The 21,479-nt window shown below is 47.7% G+C and overlaps 1 protein-coding gene across 1 annotated transcript in view; it reads left to right on the top strand.

Annotated features, from left to right (window-relative positions):
* slc8a3 (solute carrier family 8 member 3) overlaps positions 1-21,479 on the top strand; it is a 39,536-nt gene that overhangs the window by 11,098 nt on the left and 6,959 nt on the right. The window contains exon 3 of the mRNA XM_068752429.1: positions 12,489-12,595. Within this exon, the coding sequence (XP_068608530.1) occupies positions 12,489-12,595 (107 nt within the window). The remainder of the gene's footprint in view (positions 1-12,488; positions 12,596-21,479) is intronic.

Below are 21,479 nucleotides of genomic sequence, written 5' to 3'. Positions count from 1 at the left end.
GCATCCTGCTCCGTTGAACATTCAGGCTTTTCATTCCTCTGTTTTCAGTGAATTCCGTTAAGCTGGTTTAAAACCCCGGGTGGCATGCTGATTGTCTCTTTGCCAAACCTCTGAGTTGGAAGCATGCCTCTCAGCATTGTTGTTTTTTTTTTTACCTTGTTCAATGTCCAAACCTTTGCAAGCTCTCAGATCTGATAATATGGAAAAGTATTCTCAGGTCAATCAGGAAATGGCACCTGGCTCTGGTCCAGGGATTACGACTGGGAGTGTGTTATTGTGGGCCTTGCAGCAGAGCGATGGCCTATCGTGCTGTTGATGCAGCTTTTCGATAACGGGCTTCTGCTGCATCATCCGGCTCAGTCGGTGTGATGTTCAACGTTGCAGCCGAGCGGAGGGAAGCCGGGCAGTTAGTGAGCGCCACGGCGGGACGATGTGTTTGTGAATGATGCGTAGGAGGTCGAGGCATCCTGGACACTTCCGAAACGCCCCGCCGGGTCAAAGCTGCAATGTTCTCGGGTGTCGTTGTGGAAAGTAACAACCTGCATGTTGTTTGATGTTTGGTCTCTATTTAAGCATCAACAGAAGCATATAGATCGTGTTTTACACGCTTAGTGCTGCTGCTGAGCTCCGTGCGTTCCTGTGGTAATGTTTGTGCATGTGTGTGTTTATGCTCGTGCACCGTGTGTACTAGCTTTAATTACACCTCATCTGACATCCATCGCTGTTTTGATTGTGCATATCATGAATGGTTTGGCCATGTGTGCACACACAAACACTGCATCCTTTTACATTAGCACAAACGCTCATCATCAGATGTTGATATTGCGAGGTACGGCATTGCAGCAGAAGATTCTTAACGCGTGATCATTAATCTGGAAACATATTAATGTTTAGTAAATGCAGATGAATGAAATCGCCAGGCTTTTCCTCGACATCTTCCACTGCAGCTTTACAGCAGCGCATGCATGTGCATGCATAGAAGGCAGATAGTGACTGAGGAGACTCCCGAATGAAAGCTGTGCACATTTCACAGTGATGAGCGCTCGTTCATCTGAAGCACGAGAAGTCTGACGTATCATCTATTATGCAAAACATGGCGGTTTGTCGTTGGAGCGGAGGGGCATTAGCCAATGGCAGCAGTGTAGATGGACATCAAAGACTATTCCAGCAAAGCTGGAGGTTTATTATGCACCTCGTGGCCAAAGAAGGGGAGTTGCGGTTCCAGGATGTACCCACAATTTGGAGTTCAGCCGAAGCACTGATTGTGTGTTTCAGTGAGATTCATCCAAACGTTTGTCATCCTGCTCCTCCCTTCACGGCGGTGTTTTCCCCCTTTATCATTACCTAAAGAGACCAAAAAGGCAGACATGATCATTTTTAATAGCAAAGATGGCGGAAGCGTGCCGACGTGATGAGGAAAGAGAGGCAGGGGGTTGAGCGCTGCAGCTAAGCTCATTATTGATTAATCTGTCACCACGGCTGGAAAGTGATTTCATGTATTTTATCCAATACAATCAACAGTGCCTCATGTCTACCCCTCTGATGCCGAGACCCTCTCCGAATATATCATCTCCTTCATCCAGACGCAACACTTCTTATCGAGGTGCTTCTTGGATCTCGCTCCTGTGGGTGTTAGCGTTCGTTCAGCTGTCAGAGGGACGCTCCCACTGAATGTTCATTCATAGCTCGTTGGTCATGTTAAAAATGCATATTTAATTAATTAATTAATTTTTATTTCTTGCTTTGTCAGGCTGAACATGTTGATATGAATATTGATGATAGGACTTGTGGAGCATGAGCACTAGAGAGAGAGATGTGTTTGAATGAATGAGTGGAATCATGTCCCTGGAAGTCCAGCATTGTGTGGACAAAACTACGGCAGCTGGGACGTGCATCACAGCAGGAAGAATCAAGGCCGAGGGACAAGACGAAAATGCATTGATCAGCTCACCGATCATAATCAGGGGTGTCTTTAATCAATGGTGAAGCAAATGCTCAAGAATGTGGAATAAAGGCAGCAATTTGGACTCAGATACTGACGAGAGAAGAACTGCGCTGATGTAGTCTGAACACAAAAATAAAGAACACGAGTCTTGTGGGATGTAAAGACAGGCAAGGGAGAAAAACAAGAAGGCAGTCCAACATGTAGTCTAATCCAACAGGGAGCTGGCAAAAACCATCCAATCTAAAACCAAGCAGGAATCAGGGAAACAAAACAAATCCAAAACCACAAGGACAGGCTGGAGCGCCTGACACGGAGTAAAAGGATGAGGAGAACACAAACACAGCAGGGAGGGAGGGATAGGAAGGAACGGATGAAACTAATCAGTTACTGGAGGGGGGCGAGACGAGGTGCCCTGCAGGCCGTGCCTTCGCCTGCCTCTCTGTTTGTGTTGATTTGCATCGGGCTGTGTCCGGTAGCCATTCTGCACAGCGGCTGACGGGTAACCAACGATGGCTAACTGATGCCTAGCTGTGGGATTTGCTCAGATTTAGTGGGTACGTGCACAGAGTGGAATATCCAAGTGGCTGTGCCCTGAAAAAGAAGGGTATTAAATGTCGTCATGGTTTCATAGGTTTCAATTCAATGGTTGAATTTGCATGATAGTTTCTGACATTTCCATTTGGATTCCTGGAGAGTGTGTTCCGTTTTGGCTACGAGGTAAAGCAATGAATGAATTTCTGCGCTACGACGGATCCATTTCATTCCCATGTGTGCACGTTTTCTGAAAGCTTAAAGACGCAGATTAAATGGATCAGTACCAACAAAACGTTTGGAGTCACAGTAGCTGGAATTCAAGCACGAATTGACAAATTCACCATTGTTTATTTCCGACTCTTGCCATTGTTCCAGTGGCTCAGACTTCCTCCTCCCCTCCCCTGCCTCTGTATTCGACACAGCCGGCGCACCTGGGGGGCCGTGAACGGGTGCAATTCTCTCCCGAAGGGCTTCTCTTTAAGGAGATGGTGGGAATAAAGATGGCATGTTGATGACTGGTAAATCAGGTCAGCATCCCAAACTCACGCACGCTAACACGGCTACACACTGCCAAGAGTATCTAAAAATAACGATGTCACCGATGGGGGGGCGAGCAGGAAAATCAAGTAAATGAAAGCAGAAGCATTTGCTGAAGTCGAGGGTATGATGAGAGCGAGGGTGGCCTGGAGAGAAACGGCATAACATGAGCGGGCGTTCAGGATGGTACCAGGATGGGGCAAATCGTATCACCGTGATTTTACCTGCCACACCTTGTTAAGGTCCCGCTGGGTTCCAGTCCCGAACCCGAACCCTCTATCCCCGAGCACTGACACGCTGTGCTCATGACAAACACAGTGGGGGAGGGCCAGATTTTGTTTTAGCAAATGTAGTTGTGTTTGTTGGCGGCTTCGTGTGAAAACCAACGGACGGCTGTTAAGGAATCCCGGTGAAAGGATTCATTCCAAAAACCATTATTACGGCGAGTTGCTCTTTTACCTTAGCTGCTTCAGACGTTGTGGGAATGCAGAGAGAGTTCCTAAGGTAAGGGAATGATTAATATAAAAAAGAGCCAAAGAGAGAGGATGCAGGGACACGAGGATGGAGATGGGGGGGTTGAATCAAAGATCAGCCAGCCAACGTAATTGAATAGGCATGTACGGCTGTAGAGCTCGTCCTCCAGAGGGCTTCACGGTGAACGAGGAGAGTGATGGAGGACGGGATCGATTGCTTTAGTTCCCTCTGTTCCACCTCTCCGCTCTCTTGGGCTTACAGCCTTCTCAACTGTGAGATGAGAACCCCGTCTGACCGACTATCAAGGTGCCCCCCCTCCCCTCAGGCAGGGAGAGCAGCCCTCCTCAACCCCCCCTCCCCTGCCGAGTCTCTGCCCTTTGCATGCTCCTTCTAGCTGGTTGACTGTTTCCTCACTGCACACCATCTAGCTGGCCTCTTGGCTGATTTTCCGTTTAGCAGGTTAATCTTTAATTTAAAGCTTGGGGTCTGCATTGAGGAATGATGAGATGAACGACTGCGTCACGCTAGAAATTAAATTTACATATCCTGCATTTAACCGATGTTCTTAAAGGGACACGATTGCAAATCATGTCAGATTTTGCACCTTTGGGTTTGGATCCGGGGGCAGATGCATGAGAATTGCACGCCATCTAGGTCAGAATGAACTGCTAAGTAATCAACACCAACAAATGATCATGACTGAGAGCTAGGATGGAACAATAAATAACATCTTTATCCAATCGGCCATGACACAAATGGGGCTGGAATAGCGGTTGGATAAGGTTTGTCTGTTCATCCATCCATATCTTGACAAATTGATTCCTATGTTAATCTGAGTATTTGAGTTTTTCATGAATATACTCTGATGCTTGGTGATCCTCTTCATAGTACTTGTCGAAAACAATATCCACCACCGCTCTCGACAAGAGAATGGAGGCTGTGTCGTGCACTGATGCATCGTCTCCATATCGCTCGCGCCGCTGAGGCACAGATGGGTTTAAGCTGATGAGTCCAGAGACGGGTGGAGCCAAATGGTGAACTGGATTGCTGCTGATTTGACATTAATGATACCGATCAGCCCATGCAGCTCATTATCTCTAATCAGCAATAGTCTGTCTGTCTGCTCGCACCTGCTGCTAACGATAAGCTACAAGGCTCTCCCTTACTGCAGGTTTCCCCACTAGGTCTGTGCTTAGCGGACAGATTGCACGACTCCAGCGTCCAATCCCATCTCCTGCGCTATTAGCTAATGGTAATGAGGATTCGGGAGGATGGACGATGGCAACATGCTCCATGGGAAGGAATTAGCGCCGAGCATTTCAACTTTCCCTGTGAGGCACTGGTCCTTTTATCCCAGCATTATTGGCTGAGACAATGGTGTGGTTAATCTTTTTAAGACGACACAGTCGAGGGCCAGGAGGGAGGGAGGAGCTGTCCAATAATCTCATCAGAGACCAGAGGACATAGCCTGTGATGGAGAGCGCCCCCCCCCCCCCCCCAAGATGAGTGTGTGTGGGTCAGACGATGCTAGGAGAACACCTCTCAGCTCGTACCTGGATCCTTCACTGACATGTCAGGGGGGCTGACAGATGTGCTGCCTACATGAAAGGGGAATGTGTGAAGGAGTGGCAACGTGCTGCTATAGCCAGCGACACGCATTTATTTAATCAATATCTCAAATAATTGAGTCATTTGACTTCATGTCACACATTCATTTACAACACACACACACAGCTGCAGTTCTGATCAGCAGAGGCAGAATTTCACGTTAAAGCATGAAGTCCAAAACCTATTTTTATCTGGCAGCCCAGTGTTAAGCACCGAGACGCCGATCTCTATAAAGGAGAACGTCTACGATTGAATCTTGAGCCGACGCTCAGAGGGCCGTGCAACGTTTATGGCGGTTCTGTGCCTCCCGAAGGCCATTGAAAGACGTTCTGCAGCCATTTTTGTAAAATTCGGATTTGATCAAGGGACGCATTTAAACCTTAGAATGCACTACACTTATTGACCGCCTTAGGTCGGCACCGCCGTGCTGCAGAGAATAAAAGCTAGCGTGTGTACCGAACCCCAGGCTGGGAAAGATGATCATAATTTCATGGTGTTTTCAAGTGTTTGTGTCAGGCTGTTTAAATGTCTTTGGCTGTGCAGCCATTAAATGTCAGAGAATTTGAGGTCTCTCTCACACACACACACACACACAGTAGCCTCCAGAGAAAATCCATGCTCCTATTTTTAGCGCCTCCTCCCTATTCTCAATCAGTGATGTCTTACTGTTTCTGCAGCGAATCAAATGTAGCCCCCGCTGCCAACCAATCACACGTGCACTTATACACATGCATTATGTTGAAGCATGCCGCTGCACAGCTCTTGAGGACCCTGATGCTGTCCTTCAACCGCCAACCAAGACCTGCAGGGGTAAAACATCAAAATACTTGATATATATGAGGACAATTACACACTTCAGTATCTCATTTATATTTTTGTATTCAGTTACACGTTTCATCTAAATTAACGGCAACATTCCTCATAGAGATGCATAGCAGGGATTCAGTTTCATAGTTTTGGGTGTGGTTTGTCATTTCCTGTTTTAACTTGAAGGTTAATTGTCCTGTGTCCTACACTTCCTGTCTTTAGTCAGTCTCTTTCTGTTCTTTCTTGCCAGTTCACCTTTATGCTTTGTAACGGTATCATCATTTCCCTGTATGTTATTTAGATGTTTTTTTTTTTTTATTAACTAAACCACAGCTGCTCTTCACAAACAGGACTACAGCAAAAGATGCTTACACGCCCCGACCATCTCCTCCACATCTGCTCCCTCATCTGTATCTGTAACAGCGGTGACATCCACAGAATGCACAAAAAGACATAATGCACAGGGACATTTGCACCGACTCGCACGTACTTGTGCTCATGAATGTGCTTTCTGTTGCTTGATTAAAGACTCGCTGAGGCGTGAGTCGCTGGCTTTCCCGTTTCCCTCCTCCTCTCCTGTCTGCAGTGTGCAGCGTAGAGACGCCAACGAGCACAGCAGAGCAGTAGAATCATGTTGGGGTCCTGTAAAGAGTAGAATTGTCACACAGAACATTACATATGTATACTGATGAGATATTACAGTACAGCGTGACCTTTGTGTTTGTTTTGTAGATGATGATTTGTGCAGTGGCGGTTAATTATATTGGTAAAATAAGCTTGTAATAATTATAGACAGTTCTGATCCATTTGAATGAACTGAGAGCTAGAATGAAGACCGAGACTATTACACCACGGCGGTGTGGAGAAGTGATTCCCAATCAACTGGGGTTGAGGCTCAATGAGCTGAAGATGTAGAAGCAAGCAAACGCCGTAGCGGCTCACTTAGCTGATCGCCACACCTTCAACCAGAGAAAGCAATTCATTAGTGGAATCAGACACCGTGAGATTTTGTTTGAGTGAGTAATGGCCATGAAGTCGAGCGTTTCTGGATCCGGACGTGAAACGGATGTAGAAATCGAGCACGTTCAGACTCGAGACCTGAAGCCAGACAGGAAGTCTGATTCATGTTTCTGTTATGAATAAAGTTTTGAAGAAAAGAAGCCTTCAAGGGCAGAATGATTCGATGTTTGGTTATGATCTGCCTGGTAGTTTATTCAGAATGGATGAAACCGGATGAAAGTGATCCTGATTCTGCCACTTTATTTGCATCGACTCCAACATTGAACGGGTTCTCCCTCACACACGGCCTCCATCCTGCAACAGACGGACCAGAGTGACGGCGTCATTCCCACGGCGTGAGGAAATATGCACGATCAATAATCAACCCTCAGCTCCTTTGTCGTCATGGAAGAGCGACACGGACACGGAATTGCTCTGCGCACGGCAAGCGTTAGCATTCATTGTTAGCGTTAGCATTCATTGTTTCACTGCTCTACATTCCGCCGTTGCAAACGGGAGCTCGTGGTTCTCTTGGGTCTCTCACGTGTGATGATGCGTGTCCTTTGGCTGCAGGCGGTTTGACTTGGCCAGCTCGGCCTCTCGCACCCAGAATAGCCCTCAGCCCAAACATCTCCTTTTACCCCCACCGGGGCCGGACTGTATAGCTTTCACCCTGGACGCGTGCCTGCATCCTCTGTTGCGTCCTCTCTGCCCCTCCCTTGTTGCCCCCTATCAGACACTTCATCACTGAGTGTTTTATTGCATTGTGCCCTTGTAGAGGAAGACCTTTGGGCTCACTCCAAAAAAATATAGCTCACTTTTCTCTCTCTCCTGCTCGACTGACTCTTGGCTCTGAAAAACCGGAGCATGGCTGTCTGCTTTCCGATTGCCCCCCCCCCCCCCGTCTGTCCCGTGTCTTTGAGTGTCCTCTCCCTTTTTTCATCTTCTCCGTTTGTGTTTTTTTCTCCTTCGGTACTGGCAGCCGGTGTGTTTTTGTAGAGACACCGTTGTAAAGGTGCATGACAGGTGAGCCCGACCGCTCCAGCCAGACCTCTGTCTGAAGAAGAACATTTTATTCTCAAGTATTCCTACTTTCACAGAGCTCTCTGTTTTTCTGCTTTTCATTCGGACTCTGGTCGTCTTTGGAAAATAACTGCTATTGTAGGAATAAAGTTTGCAGGTGGGACGCATTTGCTCTTAGGTCCATGTCGTTATTGAAAAAGAGAATTCATTCTCAATTAACTTACCTGGTTAAATAAAGGTTAAATAAAAAGCTGGAGTGTCACAAAGGCAGCATAAGCTCAACGTGTTTGAACGGCGTGCAATCTGACAGGACACAGGAAGAGAGCTCCAGCCGTGATCTCCTCCTCTTCCTCTTCCTCTTCCAGCGGAGGTTTCTGTGTGTCAGAGGAAGTAATAGACGGTGCATCAGCAGACAGAGGCAAACCTGTTAGGACACTTTATTTTCTCCGGGGACAGTTTCGTCCTGCTGCTCGGCTCTCTGCAGCCACGTAAATGGAAACGAATGAAACAGTTTTTAGGGAAAGTGTTTGTGTGTCATGTGCTGCATTTAGAGAGGGAGTCGGGCTGGCGAAAGGGTGCTTCGTATCCATGACAACAAGTGAGCGAGCGAGAGCAGCGGATGGGAGCAGGTTGGATGTTTGAATCCTTGCCTTCGTGTTCGTTCTGAGGTGCAGGCCGTGTGAGGCTGAGGAGGGACGGCTGTGTTGCCTTTATTCCTCTTAGCCGGCTCGGTGCTCGCTGATAGCGGTATTGATAAAGCCGGCTCTGTGCTCGCTGATAGCGGTATTGATAAAGCCGGCTCGGTGCTCGCTGATAGCGGTATTGATAAAGCCGGCTCGGTGCTTGCTGATAGCTCTCATCATGAGCGACACGCCGTGCGCCTCACAGCGAGGCATCACCTTTCCATCTGGTTTCTGCACCTGGCTATTGCTGTGTGAATCTGCTGCTGTGGCCTCCGACCGTTACTGCACAAATCATAAAACACCGAATTGATCGGCCCGACCTCTTGACCTTCCTCCAAACTCACCTGCAGCTCTGTGTTCTCTCCCGTCCGTAGCCATTGAGGGGCAGAAGGGTGAACCCACTGGCAGTAACCAGTGGGAGTGGGACGTCTGTCTCCGGCTGTGACTGCGTGATCTCAGACTAGCAGCGATGCAGAAGGCGGCGTCGCAGTGGCGATTTGGTTTGTTGCCGTTTCCTGTGTGTCTCGTTGTCTCTGTTTGACGCTTCCATCAGTCCATTTGAGCTTCGTCCCGATGTCCTGCTGTGTTTGCAGCCTGCGATCCTCTGTTGCTCAGGCTTTGTTGTCCTCCTGAGCTCCTTGTGTTCACTGCTTTTGCTTTGTTTTTTGAATTGGAAAAAATGTGTTTCATAAAGTTGCACGATTTTAGAAATGTTGTTGTTGTTGTTGTTGTTCCAACCCTTTCTTTACAAGTAAAAGGCTGGAAATGTGAAGTCAAAGGTCACAATTGATGCCCTCACTTTACACTGTTCAATTGCCAAATAAAACCCCAAATTAAATAGATGTTTGCCATAATTTTAGTTGAGTTTGTTCAGCTGAAGGGGAAAAACTGGCATAAGCCACGTGCTGTTATAAATTCAACCCTATCATCAAGTACATTTATTAAATGAATTCTACTTGATGCACGTCAGACGTTACAAGGCATTTGCCGTGCACAGCGACTGTGCGCCCGCTGTTATCTCTTTCCTGGACACTCCGTGAAGTGACTGCTTGGTATTTAGTTAAATGAATGCTAATGTCACTAATGCATCATCATTAACAGCAACTCCGTGTCTGCCTTTCATTTTTCTTATCGCAAGCCCCATCTGTCGCCTGATATGATTGTGAATTGATTCATTTCTTCAAAGTCTAAGGGCAACGGCTCACAAATCAATCATCTCTGTGCAGGAAACTTCCAACGTGATCCACCCCCACTCACGAGCCTCCCAAGGACACTTCAGGAAGGGCGGCTGCTTGCCAAAACAGACACTTGAGTTTGGGTGCTCTCGATGAAAGACGGCCTCTTTGAGTACAAGGCCGATTGAACATAATGATTCTTATAGCAGATATTGGTAAATGTGTGTGTCTCCTTCTAGATTGAGTGTCCAAACTGGGACTCACTTTGGCAGGCACGTATTATTCAACCAGCATCTGGCACCGCTGTGCTCTTTGGCCTTTCATGTCTTGCTATTTCGTGACATTGACATCTGACTTTAGTCTATTGTCTGTTCATTGGTTAGTAGCTTTGTTCAGCTTTGTCGTGCCCCTTGACGCCCACGCAGGCCGTTTGGAGGTGGAATATGAAATGTCAATTTGTCATCAGAGTGACAAGAAATCATTGAGGAATGACTTTTCTGGCTTTTCTCTGTGAATGCTGGGGAAAAGCAATAATCAGGACTATAATGAGCGAGGCGCATGAGCCTCGCGCTCGGTGACAGAAACCAGGCCTGCTTAATTAAGGCACTGATTTCCCATGAGGCATCGGGGTTTAGTTTTTTTACTCCCTGTCCTCTTCACATCTTTATTTGCGTGACTATATTCTGGTTTTGAGCGGAGGCGTTGCTGCGATTTCACGAGGGAGAATGCCGTTTGTCACGTTTTTGTTCATAACTCAATTCCTGGATGTCACCTCCAGGTTTTTAAATTCAGTCCTGCATGGTGTTGAAAGCACCTGGAAAGGACTTGGTAGGCAGAGGAGGCGTCCAGTTCAAACCAGAACCCTTAAGGTCGGTGTTCTATGCAGGGAACAGGGGGAGGGGGAAGAGAGGCCATGTTTAATCGCAGCACTTTTAGCTTCTTCCCTGCGCTAGCGTCCCTGTTTCCGTGACAATCCTCTCAGAAGCGCGTTGCAGAGTGAAAGCCGAGGCATTTTCAGGTCGGGCTGGTCCGATGGCGAGGATGACTTCTGAAGCGGTGATTGGATAACACTTCCTCTGAAGTGTCACTCCACCGCAGCGGTTTCACACTTCTAACAGTGTTATTTAGCGTTTGTGGAAAGAAGGCCAGAGAAGAGACCAAAACAGGAAATCTGCCGTTGAAGCGGAGAGGAGGCAAATCTCTTCTCTGCCATGTTGTTTGGGCGCAGAACACAGAGAGAAGGAAACACTCTGATCTGCCCCCCCCCACTGCACTACTTTCATGTCACACTTCCTTCCCCTTTTTTCATCCTCCTGGCCATGGGCAGCCCGGTGCAGCAGAGGTGTGAACCCTCTAATCGGCTGCCGCTCCCCGGCGGCACTTCCCACACTAATACTCCATGTCTTGCATGTTAACATCAATAAATCCTTATCACATTAATTCACACATTGGAGGGATTCGGTTTAGCAAATGAGAACATCGGAGCGGAGAACGACCTCCGTTTGACTTTGCTGTGGGGGGTTTCTGCGGCCATCTGTATTTCTTTGCAGCACAAAGGCAGCCTCCTCGTTTCAACCTCACGTTCGCTCATTGTGTTGACTTTTCACGCCGTTGCGCCGGCTCGTATCGCGTTGTGCACTTGCTTGCCAGAAAGGAAGAGAGATGAAACATCTTGTCTGCAAAGAGAACAATAAAATGCGACACGCGACGTTCACACAGAACAGAATTTGGGAATTATTTATTTTAGTTGCTTGCCAGATGAGACCGTTGATGGCACCTCCTTGCCTTAGCGTTACGTACAGGGTTGGCTTAGCCAGCGTATCTCAGCAGAAAGACTGGAAGCAAAGGGAAAGGATTAGAGCGCTTGTGATCAGATCAGCATGGATGCTAATGGCAGGTGTAAAGATGCTCCAACGGAGCATCATGACCCGTCCTTGTTGCTCTGTTGAGCTATTGCTCTAGGAGTCCCTGTTATGAAATGGCGATATCTGGGCACCTTCTGACCACTTAACTGCCTGCACTCGTCAATAACTCTTTAAAAAGATCAATTGGGGCGATCAGTGGTGAGAGCGCCGCCGGGATTGAGCTGCTTCTATGAGATGATGTCACACACAGCTCCTTTCCAGAGAAACGGCCTCATACCTCCAGGCATTTGACTTCATTAAAGGGGTGTCCTCCTCAAACAGGAGCAATAACCTCAGCAATAAGCTGCCACTCCCTTATCTCTGCCGGAGGAGGAGGACTGGGGGCTCCGTGCAGTGTCCAGTCACCCGTCTCATTTTCAGTGTTCTGAATGAAAACTCGAGCCATAAAACCGTATTTGGATAGTGACGGTTTCTTCTATTTATCGTGCGCTCACCTTTTACAACCTGATTGATGACACGCTGCTGCTTTCACTCCACTGTGTTCTGTTTATCCGGCCTGCATTCACCACCTATCTGACTCTGTGATATACCTAAATATATATGGTTGCCATGACGCCCAAAGCAGCCAATGCGCTCTCTCCGAGTCCCGGTCAGTGACGGACAGCAAGCTGACCTTTCACCTCCTAACCTTTTCTTCCATGCTGGTTATTAATCCTACTTACAGTGCACTTCCTGTGTTCCTCCATTATAAATTAACCTTTCTCTTCTTCTCTTCCCCTATCTGTCCTCCTCTATCCCTTTCCTTTCGCACTCCCTTCCCTTTTCCTTCCTCTTGCAGCAAAGTTATTCATGTGAAAGTTATTGACGATGAGGAGTATGAGAAAAACAAGAACTTCTTCCTGGAGCTGGCCAGCCCTCGCATGGTAGACATGAGTCTGCAGAAAGGTGCAGTAGTGAACCTCTTCCTTTCTCTCTTGTCGCTTTCTGTCTCTGAAGTGTTGCCCTTTCCCTTGCCTGAACTCTCACCCTCATGCTCATGCCTTCAGATTACAATTCTGCACAATTGAGCCGCAAATGCTCCGTCTCCATCGTAATGACACCCCCCCCCCCCCCCCACACACACACACACACACACACAATGCCTGAAAGGACACGTCTAGGCGCCGCCATGATTTATTATCATGCAGAGACATGGTTTACCCAAAGCTACTCTTAAGTCACCAAACTGCCGACGGAAAAATGAGATCATTAGGTGGCGGAACTCAAAGGGCTGTTTGAGTGTTGAGCCTCTTGGAACAAACAAAAACTACAAATACTGCAAATAACCGCTTGAATATTCAATAAAGCAAACACGCCTCATTTCTCGGTGGCCATCCCGGTTTCTGCAGATGCAGCGTTGCGTTCAGTGCGATGAACGTGGGTTGGGATCCTTACAGACAGTGAGGTTGTGGAGGTAATGGAGGACGAGAGGGATGTAGGCAGGTGATGACAGCCGGCGCCGGCGCCGGGGATGACGCACGCCGACGGCCAGGTGGAGTCGGAACAGATCTGCTCACTGACAGGTGAGAGAAAGTGAAACCTCTGGGTGGTTCTCCTTCTCTCTGCATGTCAGGTGGTGTGACGCGTTGCATATCGTCTGGATCGCAGAACGATGTGATGTCTCGCCTTTCATGTATAATGATTGTTGTTCATAGCTGCTGATGTGAGGCTGATTGGGTTTGTTTTCCTCCTTATTAAAGCCGGAGCGGATGAATATTCTATCGGGGTCTTTGTTTGCTCCATTTTCTTCAAGTTTCTTTGGCTATTATGACCCCATTATAGATGATCAAAAAAGAACTTTTCGCTTATCATTTGACCTCATTTCATTACCAGAACATTTGCCGCTCGTTTTATACATTTGCTCACGCATTCGAACGCTCCGAACCCGGCAGATGCGAGTGTGCCCCAAGCCGGCAGGCCTGACTTCAGGCAGCGTGTGAGTAATGAAAGCAATCAAGCCAACAGTCACCCTGACACATCGGTCTGGACTGCAGCTTCGCCCTTCTCTAACTTCTACCCAGTAGCATTCCTGCTGAGGTTAGCCGACAAGCCACTCCAACTGCTCGGCCCGACCTCTGCTCTGGGTCTGACGTTCACCTCTTACACACACTGATCAGTGGATATCCAGTTATAATACAGCTGCGTCAGCGCCATCACGTCTTCACGGCAAAGCCGTTCTGTGTGGTCGACACAAAGAGAGAAAGAAACCAGTATGCAGACGGTCGGGAATCCGGTCTATGTCTTCTGGGAGCTATTTGCCAACTCAACGAATCCATCCGATTTAGCAATTACCAGTTCCTTATTGTTTGTTTATTGCAAGAAAGGGATTTTAAGGTGAATAAAAATAGCAGGAAGTAAACGATAGAGGAGGAGCCTTCTTCTGGAGAAACAATCTTGTCAAGGTCTGAAGTACACACACTTGATACAAAAGGAGAGCGAGGGCTGAGTGAGCCGCTCTGGTGTGTCTAAAAAAAATGATTGGTGGGGGGGGGGGGGGTCGGATGCTGGCGAAGGACCTTCAAATGACACTGCAAAAAAGTGCAACAAAGCAGGCGGCGGCGTCTTCCGTGCGCGCTGATGCGTCAGCGCTGCGTTGTTGGCTTCGTTGCGTTTTCTTCCGTGTGTGCGTGAGTGAGATTCTGAAGTATTTTATTATACGCTTGTGTCTGTGTTTTTGTGTGTCTGGCTGTGGGATTAATGCCCCTGCAGTAATCCATCTCCCACCCTGCCACTTTCTATTCACATCATGGCCGGCCTGGGGGAAATGTGCCACCCGTCAGCCCCCCCCACCCGCTGGCTGGAGGCTGCCCTGGCATCTAAGGGCACTTCTCATTTTGTTTGAGCTTTGCCAGTCCTCTTCATCTCACACACGCGTTCATTACCTCAAACTGAACTGAGCCACGTTGTGGAAAGACGCTCTACCCAGCCGCTTTGCACGCCGGGACACATCCTGAGACCCCAAGATGACGGGATGTAGAGGACGTCTTCATCACAGAACAGCCTTGTGGGGGGGCATTCGGTTGGTTATTCAATAGGTGTAATTGTGCAGAGACAAAAATGACTTTGCATGACATTAGACTGGCCTTCAATCAGTCGAAGCCACGACTGGATTCATCCAGAATTTAAAACTCGCCGCTGTTTGTCATCGACCACTGAAGTCATGAATCATTCTCTGGTTTTCAGATGCCTGTCTTTATCCGGGGGTCCCGCGTCCGTTCATAGGGCAGCAGTGCTCAATCCCCCGCCTGGAGAAACCCTAAATGGCTGGTATTGAATCAATTAGCTGCCTAATTGTGCTGAGATAAAGACCCCATTTCCTTATCAACGCCCCCCCCCAGCCTTTACAGATGGCTGTGGGGGTCTCCCAGTGGATGTTCCAGTAGGTCATAGCGAGGCTGCTGATGGTTTTGGAGATCCCATTGTAGCACTCTAAGGAGTCTGTATTCTACAAATCCTTTCACACATTTCCTTCACATGTTTATCACTTTGACCTCAGTCGGATTGTCTGTCGTCGCGCTCCCAAACGACTGTAGCGTCTTTCTGCGTTGCTTTAGTGCGTGTGGGTGGATTTACATGTCATAGTGGAACCTCCCACCGCGATGCCGACGTGCAGGGACACTTCTGTTCCCGTGTGTCCCTTGTACAGCTACGTAGACTGAGATGTGATGCGTCCTATAACGTTAGCTTTGTGCCATCATATGCATCATTACACCAGAGAACCTCCTACAAGGCCACCCGTCGTTACCCCAGCTAATGAACCACTGGAGACACCGATCTGCTCATTTCAGGCCGGGCTTTTACAGGTTTCCAGAGGCTGGCCAACTTTCGCTCTTGTTCCGGAGACTGATGGCAGGCGCCGCGAAACGTCAATGGGGAGCAGCTGCTGCTCCTCACGGGAGTCGTAACCTCACCTGTTGGCAGACGAATCTGGGATGTAACCTTACGACCACGGCCTGGTTTCTATAGCAACACAGCTCAGAATCGTCAGGTATCTGATGAGGTCGATGTAGCCTGACCTCGATTAGTTGGGAGAGTCATTTATTGGCATTAATCCTGGTAAAGCAAAATGTTGGTGTCTTTGAATTGCAGTTTTAAAATAGGAGCCAAACTCAAGAAGGAGAATAAAGTGAAGTGCAGCTCAGTGGTTTAATGACCAACCTCAAAGACGAGGCAAAAAGGAGAACGAAACCTCCAGGAGGAAACCAGAGAGGAAGCGACGCACAAATAGAATAATCAGCAGGTAACGAGACAACGACAAACAGGTGGAAGGAGGGAGGAGCACGAAACGGGGGCCAGGTGGAAACATCAGACACTCGCACTGGAGGGCGACTGTTAAAAGGAGAAGACAAGAAATGGGTGTCAATAAGCTAAACCAGACAGTGAATGAATATGGCACGGAGGGAGAGAGTGAACGGGCTGGAGACATAAAGATAATCAGGCAAGAAGGCGAGGCATGGAACCAAGTACAGGAAGTGAAACGCACCCCGTACTCGATGTAGGAACCCTTCAAAATAAGACAGGGACAAGTGATGCAGCAACATGAAACGTGAGCCTCTTCTCAGCATCCGGTTCATTCTCACTCAGAAGATGTGACTGTCTGTGATAAGCTATTATAAGCATTATAAATATAAGACTTTCTTTCTTATTTATTTTAAGCAACTAATCAAAGAGTCTGCCCGCCCAAGAGGTCAAACTATTGCTTTGAGCCATGATGGCGCCACATCCAGCTGCCCGGCTGAGCGTCTATGAGCAGAGCGAGGTGGAGATAAGGAATGTACCAAAACAAAAGCGCGATAACGCTCCGTCTCAATTCTGTCGAAACGGAGGCACATACCATGAAATGAGCTTCAGGGTGAAGTGGAGGCCGGAGCAGAGATGAAAGCCGAGCTTCGTTGTTGCTCCGTGTTTGTGCATCTTCTCATCATTATCCTGTTAAAACAACGCGTCACCAACGTGAACAGCCCCTCAATTAAACGACTGCAGGCACAATCTGGGCTGGAGCCTGACTCTGTCTTCTGACACGTTTGAACAATTCTTATTTTGGACTCATTTATCTGTGGAAATTCGTTGCGTCTAAGCCGCTGTGTTGCATTGCCTCCGTTTTAGCCTAAATCAGCACCTCGTCATTCAGTGCAACTGATGCAGATCCAGATCTGAATAAAGATCCAGATCCAGTGTCTGAATAAAGACACAACCCTAATACTTACCTGTAGGACTCGGTGAGCCTGAGATCCGGATGCAGGTAAGTTTACGTAAATATCTACAGAATCAACACATCTCACATAGTGTGTTTTACCCTTCACCTCCTATCTGTGATCGGGGGGGGCTACAGGCAGATGGACGTTCTCCTCCGAGCCCTGCTCCACCAGCCATGGCACAAATGTCACGACTGAGAGGGCCTCGGGTTGCATCAGCACCACAGAGAAATCACAGCGACACGGATGAAGAGCTTTAATTCAAATGGGAGCCCAGCGCTATTCATGCATTCACGGAGCCCGACTTCATTAAAGCGCCACTCCTTTCCGGGAAGGGATGTGAGAGGTAGGGTGCAGCAGGATAGCGTAGGTAATGAAGAGTTAATGCTCTGATTGGAAATGATTCAGTTAAAAGTTGAGGCCTGAAGTTATTAAATCTATTAGCGCTAAAGGCATTTACCTCGTTCTTACTCCTAAGTTCTTTTTAGGGTACGACTGAATACACAGGCGAGTCGTAGTAAACGTTTACGGCACAATCTGAGCGTTCTGTAAAATAAATCACACAATGTTCGACATAATTTGACCCAAAATCTGTAAAGACAAATTCAGATCGATTGATGTGTCTCTGTCACGACTATCGCATCTACAAAGGGCCTAGAAAATAAAAATAGAATCACAGAAAGTGTGTTAGTGATGAGAATGTGATTATAGTATAAACTTTTCTTTCAACCACAGATTGATAATGAATAGTTATCGCTTCATAAACGGCAGGTGTTTAACTTTACAGACTCATTCCATTCCATAGAGGGAAATGAGGACGGCTGTCCATCCCTTTGGTTACACAGAGCTGTCTATCAGGGCAGCATTGATTATATCAACATGTAATTAAATGGTATTCTGTAATGTTATTGTGGGCGGCGCTGCTTGAACGCTCCCTTTCATCATCCCTGATTGTGATTATAACCTTGCATATTGTTGCTGTGCATCTTAATTTTTTCCCTCATCAACACGAGGAGGGAACGGCAGTGCCGACAGCCCCGCCTCCCAAGCCTGCAGGTCAGAGCCGACTTCCTCTGCTGTGATTACCGTGGTCTTCCTCGTGGTTAGTGGAGTTTGCTGGGATTGAAGTCGGGCTACTCGAGCTGTTTCTTGCTATGGATGCAGCCTCATCTTCTTCTGTGTCGTACTGCCGTTTGCATCAGCTAGTAGGGGGGGGGGGGGTCGCAGGAGGCAGCCGTGCAGAAGGAATGACAATAGGAGGCTGATTAAATGAGAAGCAGCCCTCCGCTCTCAATCGTCGTAATGCTGCTTCCAAACAGACGTTTCATTCCGTCTCCCAAACGTGACTCATGCTGCGTCTCCTCCTCTCCTGGTTTGAGGTTGCAGTGGGACAGGACCCATCACTGAGACAAAGTGTTTGCATCAAAAGCTGCCCTCGGTGCATCGCCGTGGAGCGAGGTCGCTGTCGAGCGACGGTTACAATGATTGCCACCGCCTGCCAGAGGATTAGGTGCGAAGGGTTTAAATTGAACTCTTGAATCCTGAGCTCGGAGAGGGAACGCAGGGAAAGAGGACAGACACACGGAGGGAGGGGGGAGGAGAAGACAGAGAGACATCCAAAGAGGCCATGAGCCACAGACAGGGAGGAGTCGCTCTGAAAGGTCTCTGGTGTGCGATGAGGAGCTGCGATTGTTCCTGAGAGGCGTTTGGGGCTCGTCTCAGCCCGGGGACATGGATGAGCTGCGCCGCCACCTGCCTCACCTCGGTGTCGGGCCTGTCTCAGCAGACGGGGGCCATCCAGCCGGGACCTCAGGGATGACCTTGAGTTCCGGTGTTCCGTGTCCACGTGCGTCCTCAGCGCTTTGATCATGTATCATGCACCTTTACCTGTATCTGCCTGATGAGTGAATGACTTCATCTCCCTTCAGAGGAAACGATTGTCCACAGATTGTCCAATAACCAGGCGGGTGCGTGTTCTAAGTGTTTACTATTGTGTCAACAAAAGGTTTGCATCGCTCCAGGATGTCTTTTAATTGTGCGGTTCTCCAGGATGTCCCGTTTAAGAACATTTCTTTTAAATACACAAGATAAAATATTCATACACAGGCGGTCTCCTGCCCAGAGGGCGACACATGAAAGCATTAACACAAAAAAAGCCCCTCCCACCTTCAGGCAGCGTGAGGAGGCCAAGTTATCGTTTCCTCCGTAGATTCATTGTTAACGGTCGGAGATGGACCAAAGAACAATCTGTTGGATTCTGCATCTAGAATCATTCTTAAAGGTTTTAAATGTTCTTTCCAGAGTGGATTTGGACCTTTTCTGAAGGTTACAACTTACACAAGGACTTTTGATTAATGACCAATATATATTTATATATTCTAATATACTTGAATCTCTTATTTAAATTCATTCAGTAACTTTTCCTCTTATGCGTTCAACTGATGTTTTCTTACAGACCCAAAACCAGGTTAAGAAAACAACTTTATCAGGATTTGTATTTTGGATTGGGGCTTAATTAAAATAGAACACACATTCTTGCTAATATGTAGTCGTGACATAATTCAGTCGGGCAGGGTTGGGTATAAATAAAGCTAAATGAGAATAGCATATAATAATAATTAGTACACCAATCACACTGGTGGAAAGAAGCAGGGTATTTAAGGAACTCTCTGAGATCACTCTTCCAAACACATTAGCACACGCATTGAGTGTGTGTGTGTGTGTGTGTGTGTGTGTGTGCGTGCGCAGAGGCCCGGTCTGATGACATTATCAGAGTTGGTAATCTGCTCTGTAATTGCCTGCTGCTGACACGACGGCGAGGCCGATACCGCTGCAGCATAAACAGACTAACAAGCAGAGGGAGCTCGGCTACACGCAATCCGCTCGGCGAGGTGTCGACATCTGGACCGGACGAGTCGGTCGGGAGGAGGAGAAGAAAGATGGAGGCAAGGGGTGCTGGTGGGGTCTCCAGAGTTGTGCTATTGTGATATCTTATATTTAGTGAGCAGTCGAAATCAAGGGTTAGATGAGTTTTACTGTGAGTTGTTGATATTTGATAATTAAACTATTACGGGTAGAAGATAAACCGTTTTTATTGTCACGTAGAGAACTGCATTTATTTTGATTCTATTTCATCGGCTATTTCAATACAAATGTTTTATATGTATATTTGTTTTATATGTGTGTGTGTGTGTTGTGGAATAGTTAGCGGCTCCGTCCTTGCTATCTAGAAAAATAAGCATGTAAATAAATATAATATAATAATAATATAATAAATAAACGCAGACATCATCTTTCCAGCCACATCAAGCCAAGGCTGTCAGGAAGTAGAGCCGAGGAAACTGAGCAATGCAGGGAATGAAAAGGATGAATAGAGTGATATATGTGTGAGAGATAGTGGCGGGGTTGAGAGAATTAGAGTTAAAGGGATGAGACGGAGGCTGGGAAATAGATTCAGAGTGAAACGCCAGGCGGTGGAGGTAGAACCGCCGGAGAGTCCCAGATGAAACGCAGCATACGGGCCGATTAGCAGCGTCTCTGGTGCCTCCAGAGCCGTCTGGGGTTGGTAGGCACTCCCTCCCAGCCGGGGGAGCCGGGACGCACATAAAAACCAATATGGAATCTAATGCATTGATCGATGCCGCTCCTTACATTCTTCTCCTTTTTTAATGCATTCGCTGCTTAATGCAATGAATTCCTTTCTTATCAGCAGTTGACAGAGAATCAATTCTACTTTCATGTCTGGAGATCCAGTCAGGCCTCGGGAGGAGAGACGACTCCCGCAAACTACACTGGCAATAATTATTGACTGATCTCGTCTGAGAACATACAGCTGGCTGCGGCTGCAGCTGCGGCTGCGGTGCTGGCTGCAAACCAGACTTCCGGGCTGGACTCAAGTTGCTGGCACACAACCTCGCCGCGTCGTGCTGTGGCTGATCCGGGCTGCCAGTTCTCTTGGCGAGGATTGTATTTGTTTACCGTAATCGCCTTAATATCTCAAAATGAATGGGGTAAAGATTTATTGATGTCAAAATGCCACTCGTGGAGGCTTTAATTAGCTCAGCGGGATTAGAACACATGACTGTTCTTCCGTGAAAGGCCTCCGTCGAGGATGTTTCTGTGTACGCAGCATTCCTGACTCCTTCCCCTGATGTCAGAAACATGGATCCAGCATACCGAGATGACGGACGCCTTACACAGCTTTCATATTGAAAGATAATAAAGGCAGATGAAGCATCCGTCTTTGTCATCCCGTTTTGCTCGCAGGCCGACGGTGTGTTTCCTCAGCCTTCATTATTCAACACAACCAATCCGAGCATGGCTGTAGGTGGACGGCTATAAATAGCCTCTCTCCAGCGTTTGTGTGTCTCTGATGAAGTCTGGTGGCTCATCGTCACGACGGCGGATTATGTTTGTGATTTTTAATGAACCCTCCCGGTAGCAGAGACGCAGTCGTCATCCCTCCGTGTCTTTCCTCACTCGTTTTCTCCTCATTTATGTTCGCACGTTTGAGAAAATGCTATTTGGTGCATTTCCAAGATGCTTGTTGGAAGGATGGGGCTTGGGCTCCATCCTTCCACCATAGCTGCTGCTTG

Source organism: Brachionichthys hirsutus, chromosome 18, assembly GCF_040956055.1.
Source record: "Brachionichthys hirsutus isolate HB-005 chromosome 18, CSIRO-AGI_Bhir_v1, whole genome shotgun sequence".
Classification (NCBI taxonomy): domain Eukaryota; kingdom Metazoa; phylum Chordata; class Actinopteri; order Lophiiformes; family Brachionichthyidae; genus Brachionichthys; species Brachionichthys hirsutus.
The sequence above is the reverse complement of the archived record's forward strand: the minus strand, read 5'-3'. Positions and strand labels throughout refer to the sequence as shown.